This window comes from Urocitellus parryii, chromosome 6 (assembly GCF_045843805.1).
Source record: "Urocitellus parryii isolate mUroPar1 chromosome 6, mUroPar1.hap1, whole genome shotgun sequence".
Lineage (NCBI taxonomy): Eukaryota > Metazoa > Chordata > Mammalia > Rodentia > Sciuridae > Urocitellus > Urocitellus parryii.
In genome coordinates this window covers 183,138,479-183,157,193 of record NC_135536.1, presented here as the reverse complement: position 1 = coordinate 183,157,193, position 18,715 = coordinate 183,138,479, and the positions used below count along the sequence as shown (strand labels likewise).

Genomic DNA, 18,715 nt, shown 5'->3' with positions numbered 1-18,715 from the left:
CAGTGTTTTGTCAACCGCAAAGTGTCTGGGGAAAAATGGTTGTCATTATTATTGACGACTGTTATTTCCTTCAGGTGGTAAACTCACCATTGAACATCTTTATGCTGGGCACCATGACAGGAACTGGGTATTTCTTGGTGAACCAGTATAGTACCTGTCCTCAAGGAAGTCCCAGTCTAGTGTGGAAACAGACACTCAGTGAATACTGGTGACAGATAAAGGTGGAGTCATGAGGGTGACTGGTACCTCCAAAAAGAAGTGAAATGTTCCTCATGGGAACTGAGGTGGTCATGGTGCCAAAGTCCCAGGAAATAATAACAGCCATGTGTTCCCAGGCCGTTATCTGTGTCCCTGCTCCTCTGAGACTGGTGTCATATAGAAGGCTTCGTACCTCCTTGGCCATCGGTGGCCTTTCTCAACTCACATGGGAAACCACTTGGTATCCAAAACAATGATGGGTTTGGGGAAACCAACTGTCTGAGGTTCTCACACTGAGAGGAACACAGCCCTGGCCCAAGGCTCACATAAAGAGACGGGTCCCTGTATTTATAGAGGATATATTGGGTGGATCCTTGTTCCCTCCGAAGGGAAGTATTTATTTATGGAGCCAGATCAGAACCTCATAAGGAACATCAAGCTATGGCACTATGGTGTGGTGGTTTGACATTTGCTGGTAGCAGGGTTAATCTGGGATTAGGACGGGCTCAGATGAAAAGCCTTGGAGACAGTGTTTCTCACCAATGAAGGACTTGTGGTTACTGATCCAAATTCATTTTCTTCTTGATGTTGTCCCTCAGCCAGGGGTTGGCTACTGTTAACTTTGCAGACTTAGAGGACAGAGAATGGGGGAACAATCACAGTGGGGAGGTGGGATTTATTAATGAAGAGATAAATACAGTCGGATTTGTCTTCAGGACAGGATTCCTAGAAGCAGAGCCTGAGGCAAGGATTAAGGGGCTTATGATATATGAAGGAAAGACTCTCAGAAGTCTGTGAGAGAAGAAAACAGAACAGGGAATGGGAGAGGTTGAGCAAGAATCTGTCTTAGGTAAAGTCAAACAGAGGCTAGGTCTGCAGGAGAGTATTAATTCTTCCAAAGTTACTGTCTTGAGGCCAGAAGACCAGGATTGCTCTTTCCCAGGGACCAGTCTTTGACTCTTCTCCCTCCTTTCCCTTCCATCTACCTGAATCTCTTAGGTGGTTCTAGAGGAAGTGGAATCCTTGCGCCTTGGACGAATCTCAGGAGGAAGTCACAGGTGTGAGTCCTTATAGCACAAGGGTACACTGACCTGAAAAGAGAACTAGGTGTGGATCAACAGCCTCTGCTCTTCTACCACAGGGCTTTTAGTATATGCAGAATATACTACTACATCCTTGGGGTGAGAAGCAGCAAAATGCTAATAGAATTGCCTCAAATTGGAAAGCAAAAAAAGGCACTTCAAAGCCTTTTCCTTGGCCTACTGTAGCCCTGGGAGTCAGTCTACTCAGAGCTGTAGAGAAAAGCCGGCAGCCATGGGGTAAACAAGCATTGTCTTGGTTTAGAAACAAAGCTATTATTCGGACGTTGAAGGGAAGGCAGTGGAAAACCAAGGATCCGAAAAGATCGATTTAAAAGTTAGGTTTTGCTCCTGCAGTTAAAATAAGAACTGTGAGAAAGGGCCAGGGAGAGAGGGCATTTAGAGGCAAGCATTGAACAGTGCTTGTCCTGCATTTGGAAGATGAGGGATGACCTCAGCCTAGGCAGCAAGTTGGAAATGTAAGGCAAACGTGCTCCAAAGAGATTCTTGAGAAAATGGGGCACGTGAAAACTTGGGGTGGGGTACTTAGAATTCAAAGATGCTGAATCCCAAATAGGAGAGAAAAACAGCCCTTCTCATGGGAGAAACATCATCTCATTTGGAGGAAGATACCTCCGGCTGCAGCCACTGACGGAGAGGACAAGAATCTCAGTTCATGCCCTTCTGACCCAAGTATCTCAATTCTTGCCTCAGAACAGGCCAAGGGGAAAATTGTTTCTGACCTGGTTGCTCAATTCTGCAACCATACCAGTGAGTTCCTCTTGGAGAAACGGATGTCAAGTTCCATCCAAGATCCCTCACCCACAGATCCTCCTGTCCCCTGGCCCAAGCCTCACAGGAAGACCCTTCTGTTCATTTGCTACTTCTTTTTATCCATAAGCCCTGCCCCAACCAGTCTCTCCTGCATTTGTGGCCCCTTCTGGCACTCTGGGCTCATGGAGCTCTTATTCACTACACTGCAATACACCGGCTTTCTTTCAGTTCTTTAACTACGTTAAGTTGCTTCTGGCCTCAGGATGTTTGCTCATCCTGAAGTTCTCCGACCACCATCTGTGCCTGCTGAACAGATAAACATCTTTTAGACAGCAGCTTGAGCCTCACTTCCTAAGAAAGACTTGCAATCTACTATCTATCCCCAACATTTTTCACTTTAAACCTACGTCGTACTTTTCCTTCACAGCATCTTAACTTGTCTGTATGTATTTGCTCGCCCATGTGTTTAATGTGCTTGGCTTTTAAGTGATGTAGGTGTAAGGACTGTGCCTATTTTGAACACTATTTCATTCCCAGATTTTATCATGCATTGATGTTCAATAAATTAAAACACATTCAAAATTGTGTTGAATGAACAAGTGGGTACATGGATGGATGGGCGGGTGGATGAATGGGTGGATGGATGGGTGGATGCTTTAAAGGATCAGTGGATAGATGAATGGATGATTACTTCAGTAGATCAATGGATCCATGGATAGATGGATGGAGGGAGGGCCAATAGGTCATTATTCTTCCATGGTCACATTTTTTTCAAATGCAAGATATATGTCAGGACAGGGTTCTTGGAAAATAGGAGTAAAATTGAAATAGAGGGCCAGCTGTCTTATAGATCCATTAACAAAGAGCCCAGCCAGTCTCTGCTTGTGTCCTTATTGGGAGAGGAATCTCACTCCTTCCTAAGAGAGTTCCTTTTCCACTTTTGGAAATTTTAGTTGAAAATAACCTCAATATTATGGGTCCAAATTGGCTCCTTATTAGTCCTGCTCATCAATCCTCAGGTCCACATCATCCTGCCTTTTCAATTTCCAGAAAATAAAAATAGTTTCCTCTGATCTGGTCCCTGCAACCCCTCCCAATCTCAGATATGGCCATCCAGGTATAGGCTTGCCTGCCTTCCGTTTGTTGGATCTACTCTGGCCGCCAGCAGGCAGCAATACTCCCATCTCTGGTGCCAGCCTTCACGGGAACACAGCTGGTTCTGCAGACTCCCGCTGGGTGCACAGGAGTGGCAGTTAGAAAAATCAGCTTTGATTTGATTTGCAAACTGAGCCGAGTCATGGAGACAAAATAAATCCGGAAACCCATAAAGCCATTTGCAGAGTTGCTTTGCAGAAGACAGGCACAGTTTTAATCTAGTAAACACTCTCTAACGATCCCATTAAAACAACCCCCTTGGAGTAGGTGCTGAAAGCTGGACTCCAGAATAATGAGGCATGAGATAAGTGGCCAGTGTCACCAGGAGTTCTGTTCTGCATGGTGCTGGTGAGGGACTAATACCATGGTCAACGGCAATAGGCAAGAGACATGGGTGATGGTCTTTTGTAAACAGGCCTTTTTCTTATAAGGGCTAAGACTGGAGTGAAGCATTTCATACAGCATGATTCTCTCCTCTCTCCATAATGGGTCATCACTCCTGCAGGGACTGGTAGGGACAACAAATAGTCATTCTCCAGGGAAAGGCCCTCATTTTGCAGATGATAAGACTGGGGGCCAGAGGGAGCCATATGCCCAGGGCTCCCTTATCCGGGATAAGGTATGAGAAACCAAATTAGATGACCCAGTCCTATATGGAATCTTCTGCCTGACACAGAGCCTCCTTGAGGGTGGCATGGGAAAATAGGAAGTCAGGGGCACCTGTGTTCAAAACCTACCTGCAAAACTTAGTTATTTGACCTGAGACTAGTTGTTTTGACCACGCAAGTGACTTAACATAGGAGCCTACCGCATGATTTTAAACCCAGGGTCACTAATCTAGGTTCAAGAACATAACTGGTTATACAATGAGCTTCCTTTTCTTCTTCTTGGCCTTCGGAGGCTCTGATAGAGATTCCAGACCTACCAAGCGTAGATCCTCTCCCCCAGTTCTCTGAAAGGCAAAGCCTGGACTCCAGTTACCACTCATAAAATTCTACACATAGGCCATTTGACAGATGGACTCAGGCCAGATTCAAAGTGCAGGAACTGTTGAGGTTCAGGGATCATGCTGGCCTCAGCTTCCAGTACTTGACCTTTGCATCTACAGATCATTGTGTTTAAATGAGATCCTATACAGCCATGATATATATTTTTGACCACGCATAGGATTTTGCTCATCCATCAGCTAGCCTTTGACTATGACACTGTCCTTTCCTCTATACTTGTCTTGTAATTTCAGGAGAGACCCAGGACCATGATATACCCAAATCTAGCTATGGCAGTGGGTCAGGTCCCTAATGAAGGATCACTTGTGAGAGGAATAACTGTGGTGAGGTAGTCTCATGGAAAACTCATGGCTGTTGTTCAGTCTTTTTAATTTCTGTCAGACTTTCAGAGGGGGAAACTCAAAGTACGTATTTGAAGGGTTAGAGCAGGGCACTGCTGTTCTTCTCTAGCCAAGTTCAATGAGGTGAATTTTCCAGTCTGAGGGTCGTGAGACTTGCAGGAGTATAACCAGGTCTCCTTGACTCTTGGAACTTTTGCTCTTATCCAGTGTCTTCTAGGTCTTAAAATGCCAATGGAATAACATGGCTTTTTCTAAAGGTCTTGTAAGAAGATGGAAGGAAAAGAAACATATCATAAAAACACCAAAAAAATAACTTAAAGATGACCTTTAAATATTCCAGTCCCTTCTTTAATAGTTTTCTTTACTACAACAGCTGACAGAGCTCTCTGGTTTTCTTCTGTCCTTCCCCTACCTCCCACCATAGAGATAGGTTCAGACTCCTGCCATGCACTCCCTCTCCACACCCCACTCAGGAAGACCAAAGCTAGTCCAGGAACACAAAAGCCAACACTGACTCTTATCCTTCCAGCAGTTACCTGGGGCATGCCTGTCCATCCCTCTCAACTACACCTGAGATGGCTTTAACTCAAAGATGTTGTTTCAGAGCAGATGAATCTTAAAAGGAGAAAAGGAGGCCACTTAAAGCCAGGAGTGAGGGAAGAGGGAAATCTGAGTTAGACTGGACTAGAAATAAAGAAAATTTAAAACCCATTAACGGGACCTCAATGTCGTGTTTCAAGGGGGAAAAGGAGGCTTGCAAAAATTAATCACCTATTCTGTGCCAGTCACAAGGGTGTGCTTGTGGACATGAGGTTACAATGAGATGGCAGAAGGAAAGCTCACATATTGTACACTAAATAAATGGAGGTCTTCACTGTTATCCTTGCTCAAGCCATGAAGCCATATATGCTCATAAGGGGTACACAAAAAGCTCAGGGTCTCTTAGAATTATAACTCAGATCCAATTCTGTGGCACCATTTGAATCTTGTGAATATCATAGAGTGAGTGAGACTCCATGGACCACTGGCAGAGTCCCCGTCTCCGTTTGTCAGCCCCTTCCCACGCCTCTTTTCCAGTAATAATTGATGGTACAATTCTTATGGCATGATGGTCTCCAGCCTCCAGTCAGTGATGTCCAAGTCAAAAATTAGAATCTGGAGTCGAAGGTGAGATGCTCAAGGATCCCTCAGCTTTCTTTACTTGCACAACATATTGAAGCTAATAAGCCAAGAAATTAGTTTGTCTTCAAGGTTGTTTGCTCCAGGACCGTCTGTACCGCAGCAGTATCTCTCTACATCCAACATACACTGCTAAAGCAAAGCGGAAAAAGTCAGAAGGGAAGTCGAGTGCTTCATATTCTGGACTCCTTCTTTATTGCATAGTCTCAGTGTTTTCATTCATGGCGGACACACAGACAGAATTACACTGGTCAGGACCTAGAAACAGCAAAGAGAGAAAAGTCATGAAATCCCTAATTTAAAAAAGTCACATGGCAGAGAAACCAGGAGAAACCTGAGGAAGCATGAGATTTCCAACTCTTTTCTAGTTGGATTGGTCAGGATAGGATAGGCTTTGCTGAGATAACAAATTGATGCTCAAATCTCAGTAGCTTAATACCACAAAGATTTATCTGTTGCTGTGCCATCTAGAATGTATGTGGCCACCACAGGTGAAGAAAAACCCTGGAAGTGGTAACTTTGGTCTTCACCGCACTTAGAAATGACTCACACCACTTCCACTATAGTTGTCTTGATAAGAAGTGGTCACATGACACAGCTCAAATGAAAGATGACTAGGTCTCTGCCATATGCTACTGGTAAACACCAGTGACACTGTAAACACCAGTCAATGCTAGTACAATATATATAATATCATTTTATATTTCTACTTCCCCTTGTGTTTTGCTGAGACCCAGAATCCTCCTCTTCTTCTTCTCTACCCCCTTGTAAAATCTCTCCCCATTCCAACTTTCCATCTGTCCATCTGTCCCCACCCCTGTTAGCTGACCATTACTGCTAAACAGAACTTGGGTTGTGGCCCTGGAGGTTACAATCTCCTCTGGATTTGCCAACCAGGCTAAGATTTTAACTGTTTTCCATTTAATCCTTAAAATCACTTCATGAGATACCTATTATTTACCCCCACCCTAGAGAAGCTCAAACTTATAAATGTAGATCATTTTCTAAGTGATATAGCTAATGAGTGAAAAATACTGAATCAGAGTTTCATATATTCAATTCGTTTTTAATAAGCATTTATTGAGTGCAACTTGATCTTGACAGGTGGTCCCTCATTCCTTAGAGATTAGGAACTTAATCTTTGGATTTGGACAGTCTTAGAGTCTGGCAGGAAAAGGTGCTGAAGTGCACCATGTCTCAGTTTCACCATCTATAAACCAATGACAATAACACCATTTATTCTGCAGTGTTAACGCAAGAACTTAATGAGCTAATGCATGCAAAGTGCTTAGTGCAATGCCTGGCTTGTAATAAGCACTCAACAGGTAGCAGCCAGGGGGAGAGCCATCCAATATATATCAATCCAGTGTGATTAAGGCTATGATGAAGGTAAATTCAGGATGCTGTTGAAGCATGGAGAAGGGACGTGTAAATCAACTTAGTGCATGCTTTCTCGAAGTGTGTGGATGCTAAGGCAAGCTTTGAAAGAATGAAAATCATCCATATTGGATAAGATTGAAGAATAAGAGAGGAAGGCCTTCCAAGCCTGGGAAGGGAATATCTGGAGACAAGCGAGTATGAACCTGAACTGGAATGGGATGAGGCAAAGACAGGATGGCTAGTCTCCCAGGGTAACCAGATAAGGGTTGGAGCAGTCAGAGGAGCAGCTGTAGTGGTGTGAATTGCCAGGCCACCGGGGCAGCCCTGTAGTGCACACGTGAGCCTTGTCCCAAGATGGTGGGAGTCTTGGTGCTGCTTAAGCAGACTGGACATTTTTTCAGAAAGGACACTTAAATTGCAGTTCAGAAAATGGGCTGAGGCAGAGACAAGGTTGCAGAAAGAGAGGACAGTAAGGCAAAATATTTGAGTCCCTTCTTCTCTCAAGCCTTTGATTTCTTTTTCTGACATGTGAGGCCAACAGTCCTTGCCTTGCCTGCCTCAAAAAATTGAGGTCAGAAAAACATGAATAAAAATAGCCACTTAGAACAGGGGTTAGCAAGCCTTCTGTAAGAGACCGGATAGTAAATATTTTCAACTCTGCAGGCCTGATGGTCTTTGTCATACCTATCAACTTTGTCACGAAAGCACAAAAGCAATCATAGATAATGCCTATGAGTACAGATGTGTCGCCATAAAACTTAGTTTATGGATACTGAAATTTGAATTTCACATAATTTTCATGTGTCACAAAGTATTACTCTTATTTTTTCCCCAACCATTGAAAAATGTAAAACATGTTCCTAGCTCCTGTCCGCACAAGAAACAGAAGGGGCTGGATGTGGCTCACGAGCCCTAGTGTAATGACCCCTGACATAGAAGATGTTTGGAAAGGGCAAAGCTCCCCATAAATTTAAGGGAGGAATGTTATGACTACTGTTTACCAGTGGTAAAATTTTATAGTATCATAAAGGCTGTCGATCAAACTCGCCATTTGTGTTAGTTTTGAGATGATATATTTCCACTCATCACTTGATCTAGGATGCCCCATCTCTCTCTGCATTTTGCACAAGCACCTTCTGTAGTTTTGTTGCAGGAAAGAAACTTCTAGTTTCTGACCAAGTACTAGACACTTCCCACACTTCCGAATCACTTTCATTAGAGGCGGGTGGTAGGTTTAGAAGGGCAAGAACATTCAAACCAGGCAAACCCAGGGTTTGATTACAGCCTTTGGCAGTTACTAGTTTTGTGACCTTGAATATGTTATGTAAATGATCCGATTCACCATGTATTCATTCATTCATTCATTTATCCAACAAATATTCATGGAGTACCTACTATGTGCCAGGTATAATGCAAGACACAGTGGAGACTACAGAATTAAGAAGGAGGCATATACTTATGATATGGTGAGGTCACTGCAATGAGAAAGGAGCATTGGGTGTTGTGGAAGATGGAGGGACATCTCTCCTAAATCTGTGAGACACTAAAAACTCCCCAGGAAGGAGTTGCAAACCAACACCTGAAGGATGAGCCATGTCAGCCAGGTTGGAGAAGCAGGGGGGAGTGTTTTTCATGCAAACTGGCTGCCTAGGAATGGCCCACAGACAAGAAGGTAGGGGACTGCTGATGGTGGCAAGTTGTTCATTTTGCTTGGGGCAGAGCAGAGAGTATGGGGAGATGAGTCAGGAAGGTCAGGCAGGGATCTCATCTCTGAGGACCTGAGAGCTGGGTTCGGGGGTTTGAAGTTTACCCTGAGGACAGTGGGGGCCCTGATGCATTTCAACCAAGGGATGCAGAAGAGGTGGAAGGAGAACAAGACTGGAGGCCAGAAGACCAGATAAGAAGCTGGTGCAAGTGAACCACAATCCAAGCAAAACACAAGGGTGGCCTGGACCAAGTGGGAATGAAACTCAGGAGAAGGGGACAACTTCGAGAGCCTTTCTGGAGTAGCGTTAATACCTGGTGATTGATCACAAGCAGGAGGTCAGAAGGAAGGAAAGGGAAGGGCAACGCCCAGGTCTGTAGACAAAATCTCTGTGGGTGGTGGCACCATTGGTGAAGAAAGGGAAGACTGGGGAGATGAAATTTGACGGGAAAACAGACATGTTTATTTATAACACTTCTGACCTTTCTGGGTTGTCCTAACTCTCAGAAACATTGGGCATGAGACACCACGAAGGGCACCTGGCATGTCACAGGTGCTTGATAAATGGTGACGCTTTCGCTGGCTTCATTTTTTAAAATCTACTTTGAGCCCTTGTTTTGTTAGATCATAATGTTCTTTTGCTGTGCAGGGTGAGCTCTTCAGAGCCACAGGTTTGCAGTTCTGTTCACCGTACCTCATGTGTTCATGTGTGTTTCTTTCTCTCCTTCTCTTCTGCATGCTGCCTGGGGATTGGCTTCCTTGTGGTCAGCACCAATGGGCAGCGCCCAGGTGACCCCGGGGACTCCACTCTGCCTCCTCACCACAGGTGATCACCAGAGGTGGGCAGGTGGGAGGGGGTTGGGAGTGGCCCAAATTCAGTGGGTCCTCCAGGCCAGGTGCATCAGAGAGGAACTGGCAGTCCCTTCATCCCACCCTCCCATCCACCCATCCAGCCATCCATTCATCAATCCAATCCCACACCCATCCACCCACCCACCCACTCATGCATCCCTCTATCCATTCTACTAATGCTTAGTGAGCACCTACTAGGTGCCAGGCATTTTTCAAGGTACTGAGGGGTATAGCAGTGAGCAAAGGAAGAGGTTTCAGTGCCTCTCTAGGAGGGGAAACAGGCATTGGGCAAAAAAAACCTCCATAAATAAATGTGCAACTGTGAGTAATACTATGGGGCAGAGTGCCCAGTGCTCAAGACCAACACACCTGGAGCTCAGGGAGGGCTTCCCAGGAGAAATGACAGTGGGGCTGTGCTCTGCTGCTGTGAATGAGTTGACCTAACAAGTCCATGGTTAGGAAATTAGTTTCAGATAACCACTGTTCCTGACACTGCTCCTTCATGTGGTGAGCCCTACTGTTCCTACCTGTTAAGTGGGAGTAATACTGCCTACCTCTTAGGGGACACTGTTTGCATTGTAAACTCTACATGGATACAGTCTTCTGAAGTTGCATTCTAAGACTACACAAGATCATAAATGGCAAAGGAGCTGGAAGAGAAGCTCCCAGACCAGGGTAGGATATTTTTTTTCCAATGTAAATACCACCTCCTTTCTTCATTTACTGAAATACATGCCTCTCGCTCACATCCCGCGTGGGTGAGGGAAAGGGTTCCCCTTGGAGGGATGGGCTGGCTGTGAAATAAAAGCTATGAAAGTAGTACCACAAAATAGACACGAAAGACCAGAAATACATTTGGGGGGGTGGGCAGTGACGGGATAAGGTAACTAACAAAGAGGGAGCCCTTGCTGGCTTTATTTATAACAGTGCAATCAAAGGGGATTGGTAGGTAAAAGGTTTCAGGGTGGGAGGAGTCTTGCCTAGGTGCTTGCTTCTTCACAAAGAACAGGATAGGGAGTGGGAGTCAGCAGGATATTTGGTTCTTAAGGGATCATGCCCATCTCCACTGCTGTGCTAGAACTTGGCCAGTGAGCTAAGCCAGACACCACATGAACCAGACATTACTCAGACCAGCAGGTTCCTACTGGGAGTTCCTGATACCAGGCTTTCCTGCCTAATGGCTTCAACGTCGCTTTAATTCACGCACTGTTCAGATGTCCACTGTTCACTGTTCCCGCACATGCCATCCTGAAAAGGATGTAGAACCCATCTTAGCATAGACCATGGCATCCGTGATGCCCACTGCAATACCTTGGAGGGGAATGACAATCTGCTGCGGAATCTCTTTAAGTGGAAGTTTCCTGGCAATCTTAAACCATTAACGGTTGCCTCTCTCCAAGTTCCTTGCTCAGAGAATAGCCTCCTCTCTATTAACCTGGCTGGTCAGTTTATCACAGTGGGAAAGAGGGTGCAGTGGGCAGTGAGGACATGAGTTGGGCCATCCAGTACCTTCACAGTTCACACCACCTTTCCCAAACCCAAACCCGTCAGTTTGTGCATATCTTGGACTGGGTTCCCTGGATGTTGACCTGCACTGGGGATTCTTGTCAAGATTCTTCAAGGAGGGGTATTCTCAGAAGAAAGAAAGGGCAGGAGATGAAACAGGGCGGGGGACAAAGCTAAGGGAGGATGTGAACCCCCTGCATCAATCTGAGCCCACAGGGGTTTCTGAGGTGTGATTTGTTTTGCAGAGTTGGTCCCACTTTGAGGCACGAGGGCGGCACCTGTACCATGACACCAGTCAGCCATTGATGGTTGGTACCGTGGAGGCGCCTGACCTCCAGGAGACTTGGCTCCCCTATCTGCCTCTGTAATTCTCCAGGGCAGGAGGCGCCCACAGCAGCTGGAGAGTGAATACCCCAGGCAGGAAAGGCCGAGCCTCAAATGCACCCACTGTGGTTCAGTGTCACAGATGCTGGGAACCACCATAGCCCAGTGTGTCACTGCCAAGGCCTCGGGAATTTCATCTCAACCACTCCCTGGTTCTACAACCTTAAGCAAGTTACATGGCTTTATTTCACCTGGAAAGCTAATTATCACACTTCAGAGAACCACATTAAAGATTAAATTTGCTAACCCTAGAGAGAGTCCTAGAATAATAGCAGCACATATCAGGTCTTCAGATGGCGGTCCCCAGCCTCACCCTTCTGCCAAGGGAGGCAGGAACTGCAGATGATAGATAATGAGAGAGAAGTCTCTCTCGTCACTGTGCCCACACCTAATTCATGGAGGAACCAGGCTTCTAGGGAGTATGTGTCAGCAGCTTAGTATCTGCCGGGCCATTGTTCTCTGGGTTCTATTCAACCTGAGCAGCCAGATAATGTTTTCTTTAAACAGAGCCAATCCCATATCGGGCACATTTGTTCTTACCTCTTGCCTTCCCAGGCGTCTGAATGTTCCTCCTCTGACAGGTTTATTTCATTGCGTTCCATTTATTTCCACCTGTTTCTCGGCTTCGTTTGATGGGTGAGGTGCCTGCGAGTCTTTCTCTTTGAGCAGGCTGTCCCTAGCAGAGGGCGTTTTTGTTAATGTCCGTCCCCTGGTAGCAATAATGGCTGATGTAAATAATAACTGTCCAGGACTGAGTGATGGGGATATTAGACTGTAAGCCTGGGCAGCTCTTTTCCCAGCCATTGCCGCCTGGAATCCCACACAGCCACAGGATGTCGCAGGGACGGGCTGGCTTTCAGTGGGTGAGTTGAAGCTGAGTTGGGCCTTCAGGTTGCCGCCTCCTGGTCTGGTGATTCTGGTTATTTCTCTTCTCTGGTCAAGAGTCTCTTCACCTGGAGGAGGAGGAATAGTAATAATGCCCACAGCCTAGTTAATCATGAGAACGAAGCGTGATTGCAGCTGTAATCTTTAGTCTTCGTCAAACTAACTCCAGCTAGTTCTTCAGGTCGCCCTGAACTAGTGGCCTTTCCTTCAAGGGATTCAGGCTTCAGAGCAAGGTTTCTCCGCCTCAGCCCTGTTGACGTCTGGGGCTGGATGATTCTTCACTGTGGCAGGATTTCCTGTGCACTGTAGGAGGTATAGCAGCGTCTCTGGCCTCTACCCACTGGATGTCAAATACCATACCAACCCCAATTGTTACAACTGAATATATCCACTTTTACTCTCAATTGTCCCCTGGGGGCTAATATCACTCCCCGTTGAAACCTTTCAGAGTGGCTCTGTTCAGTAGAAATAGAAATTGCCCTGTGTATGCAATTTTTAATTTTCAAAGTCACATTTAAAAAGCAAAAACAAAAAGATGAAATTTATTATTATTATTATTAATTATTATTATTATTATTATTATTATTATACCAGGGATTGAACTCACGGGCACTTAACCACTGAGCCACATCCCCAGCCCATTTTATATTTTATTTTGAGAAAGGGTCTCACCAACTTGCTTTGGGCCTCGCTAAATTACTGAAGCTGACTTTGAACTTGCAATTCTCCTGCCTCAAAAAGCACTAGGATTACAGGTGTGCACCACTGTGCCCAACTGAAATTAATTTTAAGACCATAATTCATTTAACCTGATATATCCAGAATATTATCATGTTAATAAGTAACCGTTGTGTAAAAGCTATCAATGAAATATATTTTACATTCCTTTTTGTACTTTTTTGAAATCTTATCTGAATCTAAATTTAGAGTATGTCTCAAGTTAGATGCTGAGTTTTAATGGTTAAAATGAACTAGGATCCTAAAAGAGAGAAAATGGTATGTCATGAGTAAACATACTTTTCATTGCTTCAGTTTTTAAATTTACATTAATTGAAATAAAATTTAAAATCCAGCTCCAACCACTTGGTGTTGGATGAACAAACCTAGAGGTGGGATTTGTCTTCATTCTCTGGGTCCCTAGCTCATGAGCAGAACAGTGTGTGCACAGAACCACGGCGCTGCCGGTGTTCAGTGCCCTTTGATCCATTTTGTCCCCCAGGAGACATTTTTCAGTGTCTGGAGATGGTTTGGGGGGTCACAAGTGGGTGTGGGGAAAGCAGGCGTCTATAGAATAGAGATCAGGGATGCTTCTGTCACAGAAATAAGGCACAAGCAGAGATGGACATTTTTCTATGGTAGACTCACTTGTGGCCGAAGTGGATGAGTGACTAGTTAGTTGATATTTCGCCTGAGACGATGGATGGACTCTGTCAGAGGCCTACCATTGCAGGAAGAATGCCTCTTCTCAGATCTCTCCTGTAGCTCAGTCAAGCCTCTATCTCTGGACACGATAGGAGACAGGCAGTGTCCAATCTGAAGGCCAGAGTGGATGCACTCTGAGTCTTTTCCAGGGGTGCATCTGGACTCACTGTCTTGTTCATGTCCAGGGCCCACAAGAAGGGCTTTGGGAGAAGCCATCACCTGGAGCCCACCTCTGTTCCTTAAAAGGGAGACTTTGAGCAAATCACTTGGCCTTTCTAAGTCTCAGCTTCCTCATCTACATATTAAAGATGAGTCCTAGCTCGGCTCTGCCCCATCATAGCAACAACAATGGAAGAAAGAGGTGCCATCCTTGTGCGGCTCTGGGTTTAAGAAGGTGCGAGGCCAGCTCCTCGTATTGTTCCTTTCTTCCCTGTGCATCTCATGTCAAAAAATTCATAGCGTTATTTTTTTTTTTCTGTCCATCATTTAAGTGGAGATCTTGCTCAAGGGACAAGATTCAAGCCATAATATACTCCCTGAAAGTGTTTTGCAAATGCCCTAAAGATGACCTTCCCAATGTTGATAATCCTAGACCCGAGTCCACAGGAGAGGTCTGTGTGGGTGCAGGGAAGATGGAGAAACAGCACAGCAGCCTCCCCAGGTTCTCTCGCTGGGCCCTGCAGGCTTGGACAGCCTGGGGCTGCCATGACCCTCCCAGGGAACTCATGCCTCTAGTGGGAGTTAATGGATGGTGGGAGATCAGAAGCTGGAGGAAGTGGAACAGGGGAAGCTTGACCTGAGCACCCACCATGATGGGTCAGTGCTTGTTGGGACCTGGGGAGCCCGGCTGCGGGGTGATCAGCCTGCCAGGCTGGCTGGAGAGAGGTGGCTGCTCTGGGGGACAATGGCATTAGGAAGTCCAGCAAGATGATGAAAAGGACAATACAGTGGCCACCACGTGTCCCAGGCTTCCTACATGCCCTGGAGGGAGTTGCATGGTCCCGTTAAGTCATTTCAGTTTACCTCTACTTCTACCAAGTAGGCGGAAATTCTCATTGTACTGAAGAGGAAACAGTCTCAGGTGATTAAAAAGCACATAACTTGGCCACAAGGCGGTCAGGATTCGAGCCCAGGTCTCTTTATCCAGTTTGTGATCTTGTCTTCCTTGCCCTCTGCCCATAGTCAGTATTAACAGGCACCTATTAATGAGCCTCACACTGGTAATTCTGCCATAGAAGGGCGTAGGGCTGCGTCTCAGAGGCCATGTAATTTACTAGGTGTGGGGCCTTCAACTACCAAGTGGCCCCATTTCCTGAGGGGCTAAAGGGGAATGCCAATAATGGCCGGTTGTTGAGAGGATAGGTGAGAGGGCATCCTCTGTTATCTTAGACATGTGCTGTCATTATTATGACCTAAACTCATCTTACAAATAAGGAAACTGAAGTCCAGGGAGGGGGCAGTCAGGCAAGCTGACCACTGGTGCCAGTCAGGCAGATGACTGGGGCCAGATCCTAAGAAGTACGAGGGATGGGGGATGAGAGGCGAAGGCCGGTCAGGATCTCAGGCCAGGGGAAATGAAAGGGTCAAGAACTCAGGAATCAAGGCTCACTAGGGAGCTGGGCTATAAGACCAGAGATGACACAACAGCAGAGAAACCACAGCTTCCATGATAACCCAAGGTGAACGAGACTGAGAGCTGAGGTGGCCTATGCTATCGGCCCTGACCCTTTGACCTGGGCTTTCCACAGTCCCCAGCTGGAGGAAGGCAGGTGATGCTCAGGAGCAGGCTGGCCACTACAGAGGACTGTCCTCTGCTTTCTTGTTGGTTTGTCCCGTGGCTGCAGGGCTGACTCTACAGAGCAGGGAGGAGTGCACCAGAATACTGTCCTTGTCAAGAGTCTTACAGCAGACATTCAAAGCCTGACAGACACAAGGCTGCAGTGCCTCATTCTGACTGCCATTTTCTGTTACTAATCAAACTACCAATGGGATCAATGGGCTTCATGCAGAGGAGGGTTGTCACAGCCCCTGGGGGGTGATCTCCTGCAGCAAGTGGATGTTTATGTTTTCTACAAAACAAGCATCTCATCAGGAAGCATCCACCACTGAGCTCTCAAAGCACCTTCTTCTCTCCTGGGATACTCTCCTTCCACCAAGGCAAAATCAGCCTTCCTCCAAACTGCCTGCCATTAAATTCAGATTCAGAAGCCCAGCATCAGCTTTCCCTCTCTCTCTCTCTCCCCATTTCCAATATCAAATTGGCCATCACATTTGGCCCACCCTTAGATCCCTCTTGGATCTCTCCTTTCTTCTTCCTTGCCGTTACTACTTACATGTGAGACTCACAAGTTGTTGCTTGGATTAATGTCCTGGCTTCCTAACTGGTATCTCTGTTAGGAACATCACATTACTCCCCTCCAATGCGCACTCCCCAGAGGCCAGAGTGAACTAGGTCCAGGTGCTCCCAGAGCTACCCTTGTGCTTTGGGACAGTTGGCCTTCATCAAAGGCCCTTCACACTCTCATTCTTGTCATTTCCCCATCTCTCCAATTTATTTCCTCCTTTGCATCCTGGGTCCCATTCATGCTGATCAGAGAAGCTTTACCTGACTTCTCACACCTATGCCTCCTGCTCTCCTTTCATGGGTCTGCCCTACTCGCCCTCAGAGATCCCTGCAAAACCTTCCCTGACTGCCCCTGCCCCCTGCTATCCAAGGCTGCAACCAGAGGAGATGGTCAACTTGTTGGTCAATCCCTTACTCAGCCTCCAGCCCTGAGCGAGTGTGGCTCTTGAACTTGGCACATATTCACAGCAAAAGCATCTTGTCTTAGAGCTGTTTGGATATGACCAGCTCTTTCCCCATGCCCAGCACACACATGGGGCTCATTCACTGGACCTCATCCACGAACTGTCTGATAAATGGGCAGATAGTTAACACTGATGGAGCAGGTGTCAGGTATGGTATACACCCTTGCTCTACCTCTGCCCCCCTCCTGGGATGGTTCATTGTACTGAACTTTTACCATCTTGTTAGGCTGATTTTAAGTCACCAAATACTAGTTTTTAATCCACTGTTTAATCTCCGTGTACATGGCCCACATGCTCATGTCTTGGAGTCCAATTCTCCAGAGCCCTTTAATAGGGTTTTTCCCAATCCTGCTGCCGCTGTTCCTGCTGAGCCCATACCTGACCTAGCTTTGGACGGTGCTAGCACAGGAGAGACTAGGCTTCAGGCAGGAGTCGTGGTGACAGACTAAGAGCATGCCCAGGTGACCAGTTCCAGCCACTGCTACTGCTCCAGGCTTCCTCTTCTAATTTCATCATCTCTCACTCACAGCAGAGCTGCTTTTCCACCCGTCCTTCGGGGAGGGGGATAGATCAGCTTTTAGTACAAAACACAGTGAATCAATGTTCCGGCTTTCAAAAACCACGGGACAAAGGCTAGAAAAAAGGAAACATGTTCATGGTGGATTTGGCTGGAATCTCAACAATCGAATCCGTGCTCGCTGCTGGTTTCGTTCCCCTCGCCTGGGTTAGTTGTGCTAATCTGAATTCTGTGCCGCATGTTTCTTGGCTGCTCTCTCTGATCCTGCTCACACCTGCGCTAATCCTGCCTATAGATCCCTTGCTCCCTTCGGCACTCCCTCTCTTCTCCAGGCACTCCGCGGCTTGCTGCAGGCTGCACAAGCATGATTTGGCCTAAGCTGCCCCAGCTGCGTGGGTCTTTGACTCTCCTCCCACTTCCTGCTTCTTGGAGTCTGATAAAACAGTCATCCCTCCAGGGATCAATTTGTCTGGAGTTGTTTAAAAGAATGAATTTTGTTTCTGAGTGAGTGCCTTGGGGAGCCTTGGCCCCAGATGCACCCCTGCCGTGCAGTTCAGACAGGACACCAGGACACATTGTCCTTCTAGAAGGTTCATTTCTGTTCAGTCCACGACCAGGCAGGAGTCTCATTCCTCTTCCTGCATGCTGTCCGCTGGGCCTTGACTCCCTGAGTGTTTGCATTTTACTTAGTGAAATGCTTAGAGCTCCCTCCTGTTTGTAGCTGCTTGGATCATCAGGATTCAGCTTAATCTGGGGTTTTGGATTGAATTGTGTCCCTTATAAAGATAGGTATAAGTTGTCATCTCCAGTACCCATGAGTGTGACCTTATTAAGAAAAAAGGTCTTTGCAAATATAATGAGTGAAGACTAAGTCAGAAAGGTGGACCCCAATCCAATATGACTGCTGTTCTGACAAGAAGAGGAAAACATCCCGAGAGGACCAGACACATGGGGAGAATGCAACCTGTGACAACCGAGGCAGAGACGGGAGTGACACATCTGCAAGGCAAGGAATGCTGGGACTGCTCTCCAGCCAGAAGCTAGGAAGAGGTGAGGAAGGTCTGTCTCTGCCGGAGTCTCAGAGGGAGCATGACCCTGCCCGCATCTGGATTTAGGACTTCTAGAACTGTGGACATAAATTTCCGTTGTTTTAAGCCACCCAGGTTGTGTTGACTTATAGCCCCAGCCCTAGGGTGCTGATACACCTGGAAACGTAATAAACCTGAGCACCGGAAAGTGACCAGCACTCAAGCCTCAAGTGCTGTGCCTCTATGGTGGACAGACCTCAAGACCACGGCCAAGCACTCACATCCAAGAGAATCTCTTGGCCCACCCCCTCTGTTTTCGACATCTTTTGCACTGCTGGGACCAAAAGACTGACAAGAACAATTTTAGAAGAGGAACAGTTTATTTATTTTGCACTCATGGTTTCAGAGATCTCAGTCCATAGATGGCTGACTTCATTGTTCTGGACCTCAGAGAAACAACATCATGGTGGAAGGATGTGGAGGAAGAAAGCAGCT

At 46.4% G+C, this 18,715-nt stretch overlaps 1 protein-coding gene across 2 annotated transcripts in view; it reads left to right on the top strand.

Moving 5' to 3' along the window:
* Nucleotides 1-18,715, top strand: part of Ptprt (protein tyrosine phosphatase receptor type T) — a 1,043,151-nt gene that overhangs the window by 855,963 nt on the left and 168,473 nt on the right. The window contains exon 14 of one of the 2 annotated variants that reach the window (XM_026383217.2): nt 9,588-9,644. The exons of the other annotated variant lie outside the window; for it this stretch is intronic. Coding sequence (XP_026239002.1) covers nt 9,588-9,644 — 57 coding nt within the window. The remainder of the gene's footprint in view (nt 1-9,587; nt 9,645-18,715) is intronic. 2 annotated transcript variants of the gene reach the window in all.